General features: G+C 37.5%; 2 protein-coding genes across 3 annotated transcripts in view; one reads left to right on the top strand and one right to left on the bottom strand.

Moving 5' to 3' along the window:
- The window catches only part of LOC108044545, a 117,820-nt gene extending 101,306 nt beyond the window's left edge, over nt 1-16,514 (bottom strand). Inside the window, exons 1-2 of one of the 2 annotated variants that reach the window (XM_017123588.2) lie at nt 16,323-16,514; nt 14,151-14,628 (exon numbers count right to left, since the gene is read on the bottom strand). The gene's annotated coding sequence lies outside the window, so the exon portion shown is untranslated. Of the gene's footprint in view, nt 1-14,150; nt 14,639-16,322 lie in introns of those variants that run through there. The other variant, XM_044459502.1, reaches the window with a different exon arrangement.
- LOC108044530 (aladin) lies at nt 8,211-9,518 on the top strand. Its single transcript, XM_017123572.2, has one exon. The coding sequence runs from the start codon at nt 8,211-8,213 to the stop codon at nt 9,516-9,518; it is 1,308 nt and encodes a 435-aa protein (XP_016979061.2).
- Nucleotides 16,515-18,719: the final 2,205 nt, after the last annotated feature.

Genomic DNA, 18,719 nt, shown 5'->3' with positions numbered 1-18,719 from the left:
GCGGCAACAAGAGTAGCAATTATAAGGGGCAGGAGCAGTCGACCACAATTCAAGTTGAACTTCCACTCTCACTCCCACTTCAACTGCCACTGCCACTGCCACTGCCACTGCCACTGCCACTTCCACTGCCCAATCCTATCTAATCAGCTTCGGTCGAAAAGAATCTGTTTACAATATTGACAATTTTGTTTGGGTGCCAGACCTAAAACTAGAGGTTGAATCAAAAAGTTTCGTTTTTATGCTGGGTAAAAAGTTAAATTTGCATATTTTTTGTGAGGCACTTGTCCTTTTTGTGATGCTTCTTGCTGTTGGCCAATTTGTGGCCGAAGTGGAGCTGCTTGCAGAGTTAGGGCCTGGCCACATAAACACTTCTGTGCCGAATGCTATGAATAAATAATGAGCTTTGTCTTCCATCGCCGGCGAAGTGATGGTCCTGGCGTTGCATACTTTTGGGGGCAATAGGCTCATGCAATATTTGTGTGCCATTTAAGCTGCTTCCGTGCATTACATAAAGGACCGAAGTATACACCCTGGACTTGAATTCCACGAGGTGTGCACTCAAATCCATTCGATTCACAGACTATTAAATACCAATAAATCACTAAGCATTTGCATTGGCAGGAGCTGTCATAAAAATCTAAGAAAATATCTAGGCAAACGCAAACATATGTTTACATTTGTTCAAGCCAAAATCACATTACCTCGAGCTCTTCTCTTGGAATCAAATTATGTTATTTTCATGAGCAGCCGAAAGTATGCAAATATTTGCCAAGACCAAACATTTGATGTGCCAACCTCTTGCCACTCGACGACATACGGAATACAGAGAGAGAGCTACAAAAGCTACAGCCACAATGAGGTAGCCAGGCAAAAAGGTCGTTAGATTGCACTATGGGGCCAACGACCACTTTGGTTGGCCAAAACCCATTTTTGAAAAGTCGTCAAAACCAAAAAAATTGTTTTAGGATATATTAACAGAAGACCAATCTGCAATGTTACGTTTCAGGAATTCCGATAGAGTGCGCTTCTGTTAAGATAACAGCTGTCAAATCAGATGTTTAAAATGCAAGCCACGTGCTTTTGAAATTCGACTTTTAAATTGCATTTTTAAAGTGTTTAAAAAAGCATTTATATGCGTTCCAAAAAATTTTTGTGATATGAATTCGATGAATGGTGGTGTATTCTAGGTGTTTGTGTGTTTAAACGGTTGAAATCTATCGTGCTGTCTTTGTACTTAAGTGTTAAAGTGAGTTGTCTAAAACGCGTTTTTTAAATAGAAAACTAATTTTTAAGTAGAGAAACAAAGTGAGTCCAGCGGACTCCACTTCTGAAACCTATTGAGATTTGTAGAGTATTAATTTATTTTTAAAATGTATATGGTAAGAATCGCCATTTATTGCCACTTTTTCTGAAATTTAATATTTAAGCACATAACCTCAAGTTTTGCAACCTTAACAGTAGTTGCGTTGAATATTAGAATCCTTTTGATTTTCAATGAAATATTGAACTAGAATCCGAAGAGCATGATGTTTAATAGCAGGTGCCATTTTTTTACCTATTGATAAAATTTGTTTAATCCAAATTTTTGTGCATTTACATTGAACATTTGTGGAACGAAGAACATTTTGTTTTGCATTTTGAATTCTATTCAGAAGCAGATATAAAAAATATTAAAAAAAATAAAATATAAATGTAATTTTAAAGTATATAATAAAAAAAAAAATAGTTCGATTATCTTGAAAAATAACAAAGTTGACTAAATCGATCGTATGGCAGCTATGGGATATATTTGTTCGATCCTATTCTTTTTAACATATATGTTGCCTAAATATACCAAAAAACGATTGGTAAAGTTTTATCTCGATATCTCTAAAATTGAGCGAGCTATTAATTTTGGCCAACAAAAGTGGTCGTTGGCCCCATAGTGGATTGTTAACAAGTTCATAAAAAGACGCTGGCAAACGACACACATACACACACACACACACACACACAATTATAGGTGGAAGGAGGTGGGGGCAGGACGAGGACCCCGGCAAGGACTGCCTAAATACTATACGACGCGTCTCGTTGCGTATTTGCAGAGCACTTTTTCCGTTTCTGCTGCTGCCTCTCAACAAAAATGCAAACAAATGCACACTCAGAAAAAAACAATGGGAATTCGAGAAGGAAAAGTTTGCAGAACTTTCATTAACCCTTGAGTTTTACTTAGATCGAAAAAGACTAGATCGAAAAAGTCTAAAACTACCCCTTTTTAGTTGAATAATTTTCAGTTTTTAACAATTATATTTGCTCTCTCATTTGCCAATACAATACCAAAATAACTACTAAGAGAATAGAAAATATACAAGAGAATAATAAGATCACCCTACTAACAAAATGGTGCAAACAAAAGTTTTTTTCTTCAAAACTAATGTGGCTTTTATGGTTTTTGCTGCTATGTTATTTATGCTTTTGATATTAAAGTTTTAAATCTAAATTTAAGTTTTCTATTAACTTACAGTATCTAAATTATTTAAAATATATTCACAACTCAAAGCTGGACAAGGTACTTTTTATAGTCTTCCTTTGATGCTCCCTGAATCAAACTCTTCGGTCTTTTTTTAATCATTTTTGAATAAAAAGTTATAATTTTTTACAGTGTAGAACAGTGAAATGGAGGAGGGGAGGGGTCACGGCGACTATGAATATAAGCATGGGTGAGCTGAACCAAACTGAGCACGAAGAGCTCCTGCGGTTGTTTGCATTAGGCAATTGATGTTTATTATTTCTGGGGGCGGGTGGGGTGATGGAGGATGGAGGATCGACGCCGCCGACAAAAGCGGCTGTCCTCGTTGTGGCGCATTGTTTGCCATCGCCGTATTCCTGCAGCAAGTTGCAGACCTCGCGAGCAACAGTTAAAGTTGCATTTGCATTGGCTTAAAGCAAATTAAAGCATAATGAATGCTACACGCAGCGTCATTTGCATTTGCATTTGCGTTTCGCGTCCTAACCTTATTTAATAAACAGCTGGCGGGCGGCAATTATATCCAATTGTTAACCGCAATGGAAATCGCTTTAAATTTACTGCCACCTCGGCGACGACCAACGGCGAGACCAAAATATGGTTGTGCAAATTAATTAAATTCGATTAAATATGGCATTTATAATTATTTATTTTTTGCAGCTACGACTTTTTCAATTTGAACCAGTATTTGTTTTTATTAGCATTCGGATTATGATTAATTTATCAATACATAATTCTAATTAAAGATCTATTGTTCAGGTTTGCATAAAACCATTTTTTCCATATGTCCACGTATTTACTTATGCGCATAAAAAATGTTTTGCAAAGCTTGCTGATTCATGTATTTTTAATAGTATTTTTAAACGACAAAGGCATTCTACCGGCTAAGCGCTCGACAATCCAGTTTAAAATGCCACAAAGTGCCAGCAAATTGAATACCAAATCAATTTTTAAGTCCTTAGACTGCTAGGCATCAGCCACGATTTTAGGACCGAAGAAGCCGGCACACAATTGAAAAGGATAAAGTTTTAATTAAATAGAAAATATTTATTCAATATTTATGAAAAGAGTAACAGTAAAACCCGAACATTGAATTATTTAGTGAAACGTAGCAGGACGCACAAGTGTTAATAATTGAAATACTTGGGCCAAGGCACAAGGGCTTCGAAGAAAAACTTGTAAAACAAATAGGCGGAAAACTTTCTTTGGTGGCCAATTAATAATAAATCGCGAGCTAAGAAGGGAGACTGAAAATCAACGTCTAGCAACTAATGATGCGCCCCATTTAAGCACCAAAAAGCAAACGGCAGGTCGACCACGTGTAACAACAAATTACCGCCACAAAAGCGAAAAACTTGCTAGATAGCCATCGAGCCATCGACCCACCCGGAAGGTCAAAGGTTGCCAAAGCGAAGGTGAAGGTAAACGGTCTCACGAAACTTGCCAAAAGGGTCGTTTTCGGGGATTTCTGTGGACTTAGCGCTTGATTAAGCGTCAAAAACACCCATTTCCCAACCCATTTTGGACGGCTGATTGATAAGGTAAATTGGTGTTGGGATTGTTTTATGCATTCCTCAGCCCAAAAAGTTTTGTTAACCAATGCAAATTATGTGGAGCGCTATGCTTGTTTAAACTCTGCGATTTTTAATTAAAGGTGCCGTCACTTTATATCCCTGCGATGGGTATTTATTTATCGCAAAAGGGAAGAAAACTTTATCCATATTTGAGTTTCCGTCATTTTCCTGTTTTTAAAACAATCTGGCTGGAGCATTTCCTTGCACACACATATCGTGAGTATAATAAAGTTAATTTCCACATGCTTTTCAAATTGTATGAAAATGTGTATAAAAACGCTTCCTGGCGCCTGCCTTGCGGCGTAATTAAATTTTCTAATTGAGTTACCACTGACATGGAGCGCGGTGAAATTTTGACGCAGCCCACAGAACCAGAGGGCCAAAAGTAAGATTGCCTTTTGAAATTTGAATGCTACATTCCGTTTTCTTGGGCCTGGCAATCTGGCGGTGCCGGTTTCTGGTCGAGTCTTTTACAATTCGCTGACTTTCCTAATAAATTATTGTATGCCCGTCAAACTTTCGGCTCATAAAAAACAGTAGGCAATGCTTTATGTTGGTTATGCGTATTTTCTTCATGCCTTCTGATTTATACGCAATGCACGGAAAGTAGTCCAAGTCATAATTTATGCTTCAGCTACACCGAAACCAGAACTCTTCCTGCATTTAGATAATTGGTGATTTTGTTGACTAAGAGAATAATGTGACGGCCATGCCATTTAAAATAATGAAGAACTATCTACCAGAATATTACTCACTTACTTATCCCATGTAGGAATTTACCCAACTCTACTTCTGCAGTCTTTTATATAAGAATATTTCTTTGGTTTCTTTCCAAGCTTTATGCATAATTAGAGCACCATGTCTGTTTAAATGAATAAATTTATGTCCTGAATTCAACCCTTGAATTTCATTTATGTGACGAGTGGTATTCACAACAAGTCGCAGTACGCATCTATGGAGTTGCTTGAAAGGATACTAAATTGCACGTACGTTATTCAATGAAAAAACATCTGTCTTTAACGACAATTTTTTTTAACTATTTAAGCACGAAAATAAACTTTCATTAAAAGACTTAGAGTTCATAAAACAACGAATATTATACATAACGAACTTATACCTATTGATAAAGATTTATTTATATACATATAGACTAAACCCTAAAGATAAAATAAGCTTTATTAAAGAAAGATAACTTGTACATTGATGTTTAATGTTTATTCCCTTCTGTAGCTTAAGTTTATAATTTTAATCTTACATTTTTAATCCCATTATTTTTAAATTCAGACTACGAATCAATCCCAGGCAGTGACATAATAAGGTAATAAGTAATAGTGTCAATAAAATCACACATTTTAGATTTAATATGATTTAAAAATTATTAATTAATTAATAGAAAATCTAGTAAGACCGTGTAGTTAATGAAAAGGTTTCTATTTGTATACAATCACATTGGATTAATGTCGCTAAATCCGTATACTGAGCACCTGATTTATAATTATTAGAATTGGTTCACACACTATTATCCGTTAAATTTTACCAATTTATACGAGGCGACGATGATTAAAAGACTAATTTTGCCGCTAAAAGCCTGTCTTTTCCACTGCATAACTCCTTTGGAGCTTGAAGCCCCATAGTGACTTTATTAAGTGTTTATTGAAATTTATGGCTCGTTTGACTATGGTATACCAAAGTTAAGTACTTTATACGCTCAGTAATATGTTGAATTTATGGCTTTGCTTAATGTCTAATGTAAGCACTGCAATTGGATTAAATTGTGTGGCTCTGGGCTCGACAAGGTTTGGTTATCTATTTGGTTACTAATAAACTCAATACGTAAGCTTGGTTGCTTTTGCTTGAACAAAATGATGTTTGCTAATTACATTAGGACGAATCAGGTAGCTTATTGTCAAACATTAGGCCTGTTATCAGGCCTAAAGGTTACACCTTTTAATTAAAACTTTCAGATGAACTCAGTTGAATACATTGCACCTGTCGAAATCCAGGCTTAATTAAATCTTTTAATAAAAATCCAAATGAATTATTAAACATAATGAATTTTAACGTCGTTCAGTAAATTGATTATATTAAAAGTTAATTTAATTAAGGCCTGGCATGCGAATATAAAGGTTACCTTTTTACATGATATTAAAATACATTTGTAGAGTAATGTGTTGATTGTACCGCACATTTTATTGATTAAATCTCAGGGGCTGCCATAATTCAAAGGGTATGCTAAGTCCAGCTGGCTTTCAGCGCTGTCCTTGACGTTAATTGCCTATTAATTTGCAGCAACATTCCCGGAATTCTATAATTCAATGAAATTGAATGCTCAGTTGCAGAGTGTCAAGTGGCTGAATGAGCGGCAAAGGGCAAACCAAATGGAGTTGCGAAAATTCATGTAATATTGAAAATCATCCACTCGCCGCCAGTGCGATAAAAGCAGTTCAAATAAGGCCAAAGGATGGGGCCAAATGCCGATGATACTGCCATGCTACTAAATCAATAAAACGGTCAAGCAGTTGGCGCATAAGTCGAAAACATAAACACATAAAATGCTGGCCCATAAAAAGGAGCTTCCATTTCATTTGTAAACAAAAGCATTCCGTATTGCCCACCAAGAGATGTCGGAACAATTGTATGCGGGCGATACGTATCCGAACCCCTGGCTTTTGTTAGCCCTGCTGAGCTTTTATTTTGTTATGCTGGGTGCTATTTTAAAAAAAAAAGCTAAATAAAAAATATTTTCCTTTGTCCGATCCCCCACAACTGTCCAGATAATGTCCATGAGTTGGCGAGATGGACGGACGGCTGTTTAAAATCAATTTAAAGCTAGGCCTGCATTTTGTTAAGTAACTAAATTATAGATTCATGACTCCCAACTTTCACAACCATGCTGAATGGCATTGTAATAAACTTTGAAAGGTTTTTAACGGTCCTAGAAAATCAAATGTGCGTAAAGAATATCAAACATCATACAACAAGGCCAAATGTTAAAAAGTCAAACGTACAGCTTAATAACCAAGAACTCAACTATGTGGAAAACGACGGAAATTATCCGAAGACTAAATGTGGACATGCCTCAAACTATTTTGTTTTATTTACGCTTCATTTGAACCTGTCCCCACCACATCTCATCTCCTTGGGGTCCTGCGGAGTGCTAAGTTTCGTTTCTCTGTGGGTTTTTTTCCTTATTTATTTTATACTTTATGTTGACAAGACAATTTGCAAGATACATACAGACCAGGCATGTAACATAAGACGTCTGCTGAGCACATATACACAAGAAATAAAATATTAATGCGGTAGATCAAAGAGAAGCATACCGTAAAACTTGCGAATTATTCCGCGCATACAAACGCCCAAAAAGGAAAAAGTTTTATTTTGTTTTCTGTTTGTTGGTCCAAAAGTCAATTTATGGTTTTCCACCCGCATAATTTCATTTTATTTTGCTGTCCTACTTTTTTTTCCATTTGGTTGCTTCATATGAGTGAATTATGTGAAAAGCGTGTATTTGCTAACGTTTCTTTCAAAGGTTGTAAATTTTGTTTTGTTTAAATGAAGGCTTTGTTAAAATAATTTTACCCATTAAATATGTTTTTATTTCATGCTGAAAAGAGGCCATCAAATTTTAAAAAGCCGACTATAAAAAGCCAATTCGAATTGCCTGCAAAAAACTCTATACACGTGAAATTCGATTAATTTATAGTCTGCATATTATTAAAGCCTTTTAAAAATGTTAAATTAAAATTTTAAGCTGCAAGGAGGAGAAGGCATAGACTACATTCATCCTCTCGGCGTATTTTTAGAAAAGAAAATAAAACATATTTTTATATCGCTGCTATGGGATGAGGTAAACTGCTGACAGCGCTGACCAGAAACTGCATCGCCAAAGCCATTTATCAAAACTAATAGCGGGCCAGATAAAGTGTGAAAAAGTGGAAAACGATAGAAGGCAAGTAAAACCATTAAGGGGAATGCAACTAGAAATAAGAAAGGCAAACTAGCTTCGACAAAATAAGGCGTATCGGAAGTGGGAGTAAACTTTAAAAAATAAGCAACCTTAAAAGTAGAGTGACACTTGCTTTAGTTAAGGCTTATAATATTGAATCTTACTAAAAAAAAAAGAAAATATGGATGAACTAAATAGAGAGGATCTGGAACCCAGAAGATTCAACAATGTTAATAATCCCGATCTAAGAAGACAAATTTGGAAATTGCTGCGCACCTTAGCCAGTAATTATTGGGAATGGTTTCTAAGGAAAGTGACGCAACTCAAGAGTCTTTGTTTTCGGCCAATATGCAACTTGAAGTTATCACTCTCCTCCAATCCGGTTTCCTTGGACAGGATAAGCCAAACAAGAGGCTGGAAAACGGCAGCCATTCGATGCATTGAGTTCCATCCAAGCAGCATGTTGATGGCCCTGTTGACCAACCAGGACATTGTGCTGCTCTATGACGAGAGGAGTTGTGCGCCCACCAATCTTCAGTCCTTCCAACAAAAGGACATCACCTGTGCCGCCTTTCGTCCTTGGTCCCTAAGTCGCGAATTGGCCGTGGGATGTGCCGCTGGCATTTGTTTGTGGCGGGAGAGTGAGCGGTCCAAGATGGACCTTAAGATTCGCCATCTGCTGGGCAACCATCACATGCGAATACTCCAGGACGAGGGGCACTCCTATGTGACCTCCTTGCAGTGGAATGAAGACGGCACCATCCTGATCAGTGCCGCCCTGGGCTCCTCACATATTATTCTGTGGGAAACGGACTGCCAGCAAAAGATTCGATTGGTTCCAGCACCTGACAGCCTGAGTGCCTTTTCCCTGCTGCGCTACAGTCCCAATTTTCAGGTCCTGTTCTGCAGCTCCTGCCAAACTGGCGCCAGTTTCTGCCAGCTGAATAGGTCGAAGTGGAGGTCGGAACAGATCCTGAAGCGAAGTCGCATTCAAACGGCTGTCTGGACCATTTGCAGCTCATATTTGCTGTTTGTGCGGGAGGGCACAACTCGGATATACTCGTGTACCAACGATGGCGAGGCCACAGTCTTCCTTTGCCCGAAACCCGTTTGGACCCTCGAACTGCTTGCGGATCTGCAGGATGTGACCACCTGCTCTGGCCAGCAGAGGCATTGCGGTGAGCCTCAGACCATCGCAATGGATCCTTTGGGCCTCTACATGGCCGTCATCTTCAAGGAGCAATCCTTTGTGCTGCTCTGTCTTTTGGTCAATGCACGACCTAGTAGACTACAACTTCTGCCGCTGGAATTCATTGCTTGCGATGCGGATGGTGAACAATTCCCCACTTGCTTTGCCTTTGGGTTTTCACAAAAAGGCAATCCGCAAGTTCGATGTTTAGTGATTGCCTTTAACAAGGGGCATATTCAGCGATATAAAATCACTGCCAATTCCTTACAAGAGGCCAAGAGCATTCACAACATTAAGTAATGTTAATTAAATGGTGTCATTAAAATAGGGGTAAGAAAACTATAAAGGGAAATGCATATCTTAATGCTAAAACTGTAAAATAAAAAACTAAACTGACTCCTTAAGATGAAAATGTGTTTTAAGAAGACTTATCAAGAACCAAAAGCCACGGAAAAAAACTAAATTATTTTAAAATATCTATACAATATTTTGAATTAAATATTTTTATATTAAAAGTTCTATAACAATAAACATATGTATACATCTGTGAAAGGAACGTTGAAAAACCATAAAATCTTAGATAAATTAGCAGTATATAAGCAAGTGCTAAATGATTATAAATAAAGAGGTGACTACCTACATGCATCTTTAAGGTTGCCCAAATATACTTTAAGTAAATGTCATTTAAGAACTGGTACTATGTTGTCGATATAATTCATTCTCATGCTCCTCTCTGCAATTGCCCCTATTAAATTCTCTACCCCGTGTATGAATATTCAACGGAAACGCTTATGCAAATGGAAAAGAACTTAAGTATGCGAGCAACCAGTTTTCGGATTCCACCACCACCATCCTGATACCCGTGATTGTCGGTTATTCTGCAGGTATTTTTATTCACCTGACAATCGTGAAGTAAGCTTAAAGGCAATAAATCCTTGCCTCGATTTCTGATTGCAGACCGAAAAATTGGTTTTACACAGATTTCACTCTTTTATAATTGACGTTTTTTTGTTCTGTCAGGCTATAAAGTGAATACGGGAAGGTTACGCAATTGAAAATAATTTTTATCGCGGTCCATATATAACCGATTGTTTTTCCAAAAGGGTCCAATTGAGAAACGGCTTTTTGCCCCTATCGTAAGACTTTAATGTATTTATACAGGCAGGGGGTTTCGGTTATTGGGATGTTACATTTTTTGCCTAAAACCCCTCTTTAACGACTCCCTTGATGCTAACACATGCCGAAGCACGTGCTAAAAAAAGGCAAACGACAAAATAAATTAATGCAGTCTAACGACCAAATCTCAATGGATATTGACGATTCAAAGTTAATCTAATGGCCTGATGGAAATTGATTTCATGAATTTGTTGTCCTTCGATGTGATCCACCTTTAAGAGACAGACCAAAATGATTGGCAAGTAGGATGTGGCTTAACTCAATTTAATGGCTTATTTGTACAAGTCCATTTCCGTCTTTATATTTGTTTAAAAAACTCATCCACTTAAGAGAAAACCGCAAAAAAAGTTAAAAACTGTCTTCAAGTAAATATTGAAAACAGAATGATAAACTGAATATGGCAATCAAAAGCGAGTGCACACTTGAGCATTTCAATATTAACCAACAATAGGGAGTAGAAAAAGGGAGCTTAGCCGGAATAATCCGAAAACAAACCAAAAAGGAAACGTTATAGAAGACACAGTCAGAACCACATAATCGCAATCCTCAGTCCAGCTCAATTGCGTCCACTCATCGCCAAACCAACATTGACTTTGGTCTGCAACTTCCCTTCGGTAAACATCTTAAAACCAAAATGCCTTCCCTGCCATAAAGTAATTTCTGAAGGCAGAGAGATATTGCGCTGACCAATGCGGAAAAAGCGCAAAAACATGAATGCAAATAAGTTCCCAACAAAGGACAGGGAATGGGCAATACTCGTGAATCACTTAAATTCCATGGACCACAAAGGCAACATGGAAGTCTTTGTTCAGGACCAATCTATTTGTACATGTAGCAGAACTAATGGAATTATCGGACTTATGAAATAGTCAGTTCCCCAAAAAGAGCCTTGCATACGTGAAAAATTTAAAGTCTGTTTTAAAATAAACATTCCGTAACCAAAATTAAGACCATGGCAAATAAACAAAATGAATTTTTATTAGTTACGTACAAGGACACACACGAGTCTTCAATAATACTCACAAGAGTAAAAAGTCTAAGGACCCCAACATTAAAGTTTAATGTTGGGAGTGAAAATGTGTACCCATAAAAATCATTTAAATGTTTGTTTGTTTTTTTCCGAGAAATCATCCTCTTTTGTTGGCAACGTGTGAAAATGCTTTGGGGAGTAAGCATATAAATAATCTGCCAAATTCCTGTAATACTTTGATAAGTTTTATATATTTTTGCCTAGAAACCAAAGTATAATTTAGGTATTAGTTTTATTCTGACATTGTTTCTAAAAATAAAGCTTAATCTCTGAAAATTAACGAATAGACTAGTAGAATAAAAAAAATTAGCAATCTATGTATGTCGTATTTACCAAAAAAACACTAATAAAAAATAGTACAAGAAAGGCTTTTAAGAAAATAAATAATAATGAAGAAATATTCATGCACAATTAGAAATAAAAATATGACTGGTAAAAATAAAGTTTATTACCGCTGTATATTGAAAATATCTCCCACTCGTGCGACTTCAAACCTCACAATCAGCCAAATCTGTATTTATTGTTTTATCATATTTTGCGCAAACATCAAAAACGCAATTTAATGCAATGAATGCGAGTCCCCGGAAATGGCAAGCTTGGCAATAATTTTGTGCAGACGTGGAGTAAGCCTCGATATGCTGACAATGGGCGTTGATTTTTTCTGTCACTTTTGCGAGGACTGGGAAAACTGTAATAACACAAGACCCTCGATGAGGATGGAAGGGAAATGCGAAGTACACGCTAGACATACCAAATAACTTCACTTATTTTTATGCCCCAAGTCTGTGTGCCTTTGAGGGGAACATTGGGGACTTGGGATTATATGCCCACCCTGGGAGATTTTGGGATGTGTGTCAAATGGCGTAAACGCAGAACAATCAGCAATGAGGCATCAATAATTCCTAACGCGTTTGCGGCACTCTCGGTGTCGGAGCGGTTTGGAATTCGCTTTGTTTTCATCAAATGATCGAAGCTGGCGGAAAAACGGGACTTGGCCCATTAAAACTAAAGTTTTCCCCAATTTTCTCCGTTTAACTTTTCCCATGGCCTAAGCGAGGCCTGCGGTTTTTTGATTTATGGTGCCACTGGCGGCAGGCACCACAACGAAATATCCCCAATATTTACGCGTTTGTCTTCAGCCGAGTGTTTTGTTTCGTAATCACGTTTTTATCTTTTACTAAACAACTCATGTATACGACCGCACAAATTTTTTTTGCAAAGCCTCACGTCGCGACTATTTAAAAATAAAGAAAACGACAGAATGGTGGCACATGGCACGTCAAGGAAAAACTTGTTTACCCGCTAGTATATAATGAATCTTGCTGTGGAAACCGATAATTGACAGCCCAAAAGATATCTCAGTTGCCAGGAGGAAACAAAACCAAGGAAGCGTCTTCAAGCAAACAGCTCATGTAAGATGGCCTGGTTGATTTTAATAGCCCTTAGCAACCCAGATGCTTCTTGTTGGCAACTGCAATTGGTAATGTTCTGAAAGTTCTGAAGTTCTTCCTATGTGATGTCTTAAGCAGGCCAACAGCTTTGTCTGTCCTGTCAAATTTTGCATAGTTTAGTGTAACTTTTTTCAACAAGTTGTGAATGCGTCTGATTGTGAGTGCAGCAAAAACGGGCAAAGCAATTTGGTTAGGTGAGTAGCCAAAAAAATGTATTTTAACTACCAAGAATTTGCCCAAATGAAAGTAGAAAGTATTTACTGTTTGGAAATCATCACTGCGTTAAGAACTGATAAATGGCATAGAAACCGCCCTCAAATGTAGGCAACAAAAATACATTTCCTTAAAAAACAAACAAAATAAATTTTCACTTTGAGCGATACACAAACAAGCTCTGTTTTATTTTTGGTTTAATTAAAATTTATGCATGTTGAATGCGACATCATAGATTACAGCGCACACAAACCCAGCTATATATTTGCATTTTGTTCAAAAATCAATGGGCAAACTATACCCTGTTTGCTTTATTCTTTCGAAGGACTGCTAAAAGTACACAAAAGTGGGGCGAACAGCCAAAATAAATTCCCAGCCGCAAATCCTTGACAAATCTGCTGCATTGGCTTTGGCGGCGGTCCTTTCGAGATAAATCTTTATTGCCTCATTTTGCTTAAAGTTGATTCTATTTTTATACTCTGCCTAAGGGTGTGTTTGAATTTTGTGTAAGTCCATCTTTTGGCATTTACAAAACTATATCTTTGCTTCTAAAAAGTGTATTTAAAAGTTCACAGCAGTTGAGTAAGTTTTATTTTCCCATTTCATATGAGTTAAGGGTTTTTTCCATCTGTTTTAGTTGCTATGCCTCACCATACCTATTTTTTTGTGGCCAAACTAACAGCGCTTGTGGCAGTGTCTTCGGAGTGCGGCCAAAAAGACAAAGGCCCAGAGATAACATGGCTGAGGAAAAGCCCGCATTGAAACCGGAGTCAACAATAGCAACACGACTACATCAAGACAAAACTTTGCAGGAAAGGAAGCGAAATAAAAACCTTAAGTATTTCAAACAGACGAGGAAAAGCGGAAAATATGATATGTAAACTGGTAAACTTATTTTCGTGACTGTTAAATTTTTAAGTTTAAGTCAACATTTCTCTTTTTTACAGCTACATTTTTAATAGTCAGACTATTTTTTCTCTTTGGATTTTCGTATTTAAAGAACGTCAAGATGTTTCGTTGTAAAAAAAATATGAGCAAAAATACACAGAATATGATACTTACATTACGAGTAAATCTCAGGCATGCGAAAATCCAGTCTCGTGGAGAATACCGTGCCTACAAAGGAACCTTGAGTATAATTTAAATACAACCGGATGAAATTATGAAGTCCCGGATACTGTGCAAACAGCCAAAAGTTGATGTTTACTTTTCCGCAGCTGATGCTTTTCCCGCCGCCAGTCTGTTGTTGGCTTTTCATACGTAGATTGCTCACACAGTTTTCATATTATTTTATTTAATTTAATTTTATTTTTTCTGTTTAACTTTGTACAGACACTTCCATGTTATTCTTTGTCCAGCACAAAATAAATTGAATTACTTTTATTTGGTGTATTTAACCATTCGGGGTGCTTTTAATGGGCGATTCGCAATAATTGTCCGCTAATCAGGTGCAAACACAAATAAAAAACCGTCCCACTCAGCACTTGAAATTAATTAATCCGAAATTAATCCTCATAGATGGAACAAGCGGCACGTACATCTGTTGTCATATTAAAGATAATTGAAATAAATTTTGCTGTACTAGGACTCAAATCAAAGTGAACCTGAATCGAATTCAACTGGGAAATTGAATTTACATTTGATTTAGTTTGCATGGAACTATATTCAATTGAGTGCAATCAAAGCCAAGATTGTTTGGTCTGACGTAAGGGCATGGTGAAATTCAATAGCAATTGAGTTGAATAGCAAGAGGGACATATTCATATAATCAAATCATGTAGTGGAGTGTACTATTTGCTGACCGTATAGTAACTTAAAATTGGCTAAGAGAAAGTTGATCAAATCTGTTGTCGTAATGGGAACGCGAAGCTCCATGTTGCGTGGGGAGGCCCCCATGAGAAATTGCAATATAAACTAACGAATTGTAAAATTTTTTGAAAACTGTCTGAAAAATGCGCACATATACTTTCAATGGTGAACCAATGTATTGCTGCGCCTGACAGCATGCAATAAAAAAGCACGGCCACGTAGATGTACACGCACACAAACATACAGCGGCATAAAAATGGCGAAGCAATGGGAAACGGATCCGGAAACCCATTTCAACGGTGCAGGGAAGGGGGAGGGGGGGGAAGAAAGCGAAAGCCCGGGCAAACCGCTGATGTTCAAACAATAAAGTTCAAGGGTATTACAAACAGGCATTCGCCACACACTCGCGTGTGCTTAAATATGAGTAATAGGGTTTGTTGCATCTGCCCTGCGGTGGCTGAAGGCCCGCTTTGGGTCAAGTCCGGGTGCTGTTTGCCGTTTGCTGTTTGCTGTTTGCCTTGGGGGCTAATGGAGCACTACCTGGGCCTAGTGTTTACCAAATTTTAATTATGCTAATGCGAAGCGTAAGCAACACCCCGAGTTGCACGCTCACACAAGCAGGCAGGTGTATTCATCCGAATGGCGATACACAGTTTCTTTGAATAATAGTAAACAGTGAGTATGCTCTGTTTGCCTGCACTTTCGCCTTTATCCTTTCGCCTTAAAGTTTACCGGGTGTTTTATTGCTTTAATTTCCGGAACAATGTGAACCAGTAGTGATTATCTCTTAACGCTTACGTACGTTAATTAGAAGCGACTTTACTCTAATTAGAAGCGGATTAGGTAGTTTGGCAGCAGCTTTGGCTTATTCGAACATAAGCTCTAATGCTATCGATTTGGGTCGATTTTACAGTGGTTATCCAATTGACATTGCAATATATTTATACATAAATTTAACCCAGCTTTACTTCTTTTATTTAAAAATGCCATAAAATATTTTTGGAAAATATATACAAAATCGAGACGACAGCTTTTCACGCATTTTAAACATTAAAAAAATTGAATTCCAGATATAGAGAGGACCCGCAAAATATTATTTTGCCAAATGTCCGTGCAAAATAAAATGAAAAACAAAACAAAAGCTTTTAGCGCATTCATTTGGCTATTAAAAAACGATAAATAAATTTTTAAGCTGATTGATCGGCCTATCTGCCAGTGAATGCCGCTAATCAAAGGCCACTAATTTAACTAACAAACCAGCAAATAAACAAAACGCACTTCACAGAACAACCGAGGATGAGGTTTTGTGGCAGACAAAAGTAATTCCTGAATGCGGCGTTTATGCATAACGCTTGAGTTAGGTCAGAACCGGGAAATTCGTTGAATTGTATGGATCAAAACGGGCATATCCGCAATTAGACTCACAGTTTGTTCAATTACAGGCCACTCCACAAATAATTTACATATTTAATTTCGGGCTGACACCCGAGCTTCACTCTCGAACCAAAGCGAAACTATTTTTGTTAATTGAAATACGCGCAAAATCACGTATCGCAGGAAGGAATCGCGGCGAGTTAAAGGCTGGCCAGGATAACGAACCGCGAGGATAACCGCACGTATAGCCAGACACGAACGTACTGAAACGCAGCGCCCGGAAGAAGGCAACGCCTGGCATTCGAAAGCGCAACAGCATCTGGAATCCGCAGGACAGGGTTGTTGCCGCGAAGCGAGCAAGGACGACGAAGGACGACTCATGCCGAGCATCCTTCGGATGGATGCTGTTCGTTCGCCCGCTCTCTTAACCAACTCTGCAGATTCAGCACGATTCCTTGCCGAAAGGTTGCCGCTTACTTGTTCAGTAGGCCAGAAACACATCTGCGTTCCACTCACAGTCGAGTTCGGAATAATAGTCAAGGTGTTAAGTACTTATTATCGAACCGAATTATTATTCCTTTTCTTAATTGAAGATTATTTCGGGGATCCTAGCTAGCATTCTCTTCTTTAATTTACACTCTAAATTAGTAAGTTATCACTTTGAAAATAAAAACCATCTTAAACTGTTTTTTGTTATTTAAAAACCAAAAAAAATAGTTTTTACAGATTTTTTTTTCAAATATAGCTGGAAAAATGTTTTTTATATTTTAACAAAAAAACTGTTTTCAAAAACTATTAACAGAAATATAATTTATTGCTTCTTTATGTATTTATTGCTTGGATCTTGATTTTAAAATATTCATATAGAAACTAGTATAAAGCATTCATAAGCGTTTGAAGGAACAATATTAAATACATTTTTTAAACGCATTTAAATTTTTTGTTCAATGTGTAACACTTAACCTTCAACGCTGAGGTACTCACCTATCATTCTGCATACCTCTACAAAACTCGGCAGTCTTGGTAATTTAATTAGTCTGTTTCATTTTTTATTTGAACTGTGCATCAGCTCGACAATAAATTCTTCAAAATTCACTCAATTGTAAAATCTCAATGGATAAATGTAATAAATGCGATATGATTACCCGCGTTGGTCTTATGTAGTTTGATATACCATACATATATAATGGAAAAAGTGACGGGGTAAACAGTTACAAAACATCATACAAAACGTCGAGTTTGCTACTCGTATGGCCGGCTGGCTGTGCAAGACATTTACGAGCGTTTGAATTTGACAGATTTCTTTTATTAGAGCGACAGACAGCGTCAAAGGAACTGGCAAAGCTCTCATGCGTGCAAAATCCGAGTGTGGCTTTCTATATACCATATAAGCTCAAGCTAGGGGTTTCGGGGAAAATTTAATAAAAACAAACAACTTGGCAGAGCCCGAGGCGATTGAAAGTCCGTATGAAGACGTCATAAAATCCGTTGTGCAGTTCAGCGCACTTATGCTATACAAAGAGGAGATAAATAGATTAGGCAACTTGGGAAGTGGACGAGCCCCTATTTAGTTATGCACTCAATAAAATGACGGCCTTGTTCTTTTATGTATCCCGACTACTTTCCCACTTGTGTTTTAGTTGAATGGCAAACAAATCACTTCGATTGAGTGAAAATATTCCTACATTTTGAAGTACGCACAAAATAATTAGGCAGACAAATAAGTATTTTCCTAGGGGCTTAGAGCTGAATACTTAACAAAATCAGGTTCTAAACATTCCCTTCACACACATTAACGAATAACGATAGATAGTTTCCAAGAAATCAATAAACTGTTGGCCCTGACTGATTGGTTCAAAAACGCGTAAAATGCCATTCATTTAATAGATAAAATCACATTGAAAATGATTTTAATGAATAAATGTAGTATATTGCTTCCTATTTGAAGCGTTCCAATTACCAATCGATCGGCAGGCCTTCAGCTTTACACCCCCAGAAATCAAAGGCGCTTACTGAACGAAATAAAAAGTCCTTCCCCCTCCGAAAACCTACTTAACAATGCACGCTCCTCATCGTCAATTAAGTTTAATTGCCCCAGCGAACCACTCGAAATATGCATACAAAGTGAGCCGAGGCATCATTGAAATACGCTGCCTGCCCCCAACTTTTTCGCTGCCCAACATTAGCAGTCCCCATTTAACAATCAATTTATTTCACAATATTTTCGGTTTTGTGCCCCGTCGATCCTTATCCCACTCTCCCTATCAGAAAGCAAATTTGCAAGTGCTATTTTCTTCCGTACTCGTTGCATATTCATTCCAATTTCGAGTGCGGAGGTAGGCATCGCCTGTCTGAAATCGAAGCAATTCAAAGCCTAATTGGCTTGACCTCCTTGGGCGGAGTTTACTGTTGCATAGTTGCATCCACAAAATTGTGCATAATGTCGTA

This window comes from Drosophila rhopaloa, unplaced genomic scaffold (genome assembly GCF_018152115.1).
Source record: "Drosophila rhopaloa isolate 14029-0021.01 unplaced genomic scaffold, ASM1815211v1 contig_2, whole genome shotgun sequence".
Classification (NCBI taxonomy): domain Eukaryota; kingdom Metazoa; phylum Arthropoda; class Insecta; order Diptera; family Drosophilidae; genus Drosophila; species Drosophila rhopaloa.
The sequence above is the reverse complement of the archived record's forward strand: the minus strand, read 5'-3'. Positions and strand labels throughout refer to the sequence as shown.

Coding starts and splice junctions, on each gene's coding strand:
- LOC108044530 (XM_017123572.2), top strand. CDS start 8,211: ATGGATGAACTAAATAGAGAGGATCTGGAACCCAGAAGATTCAACAAT.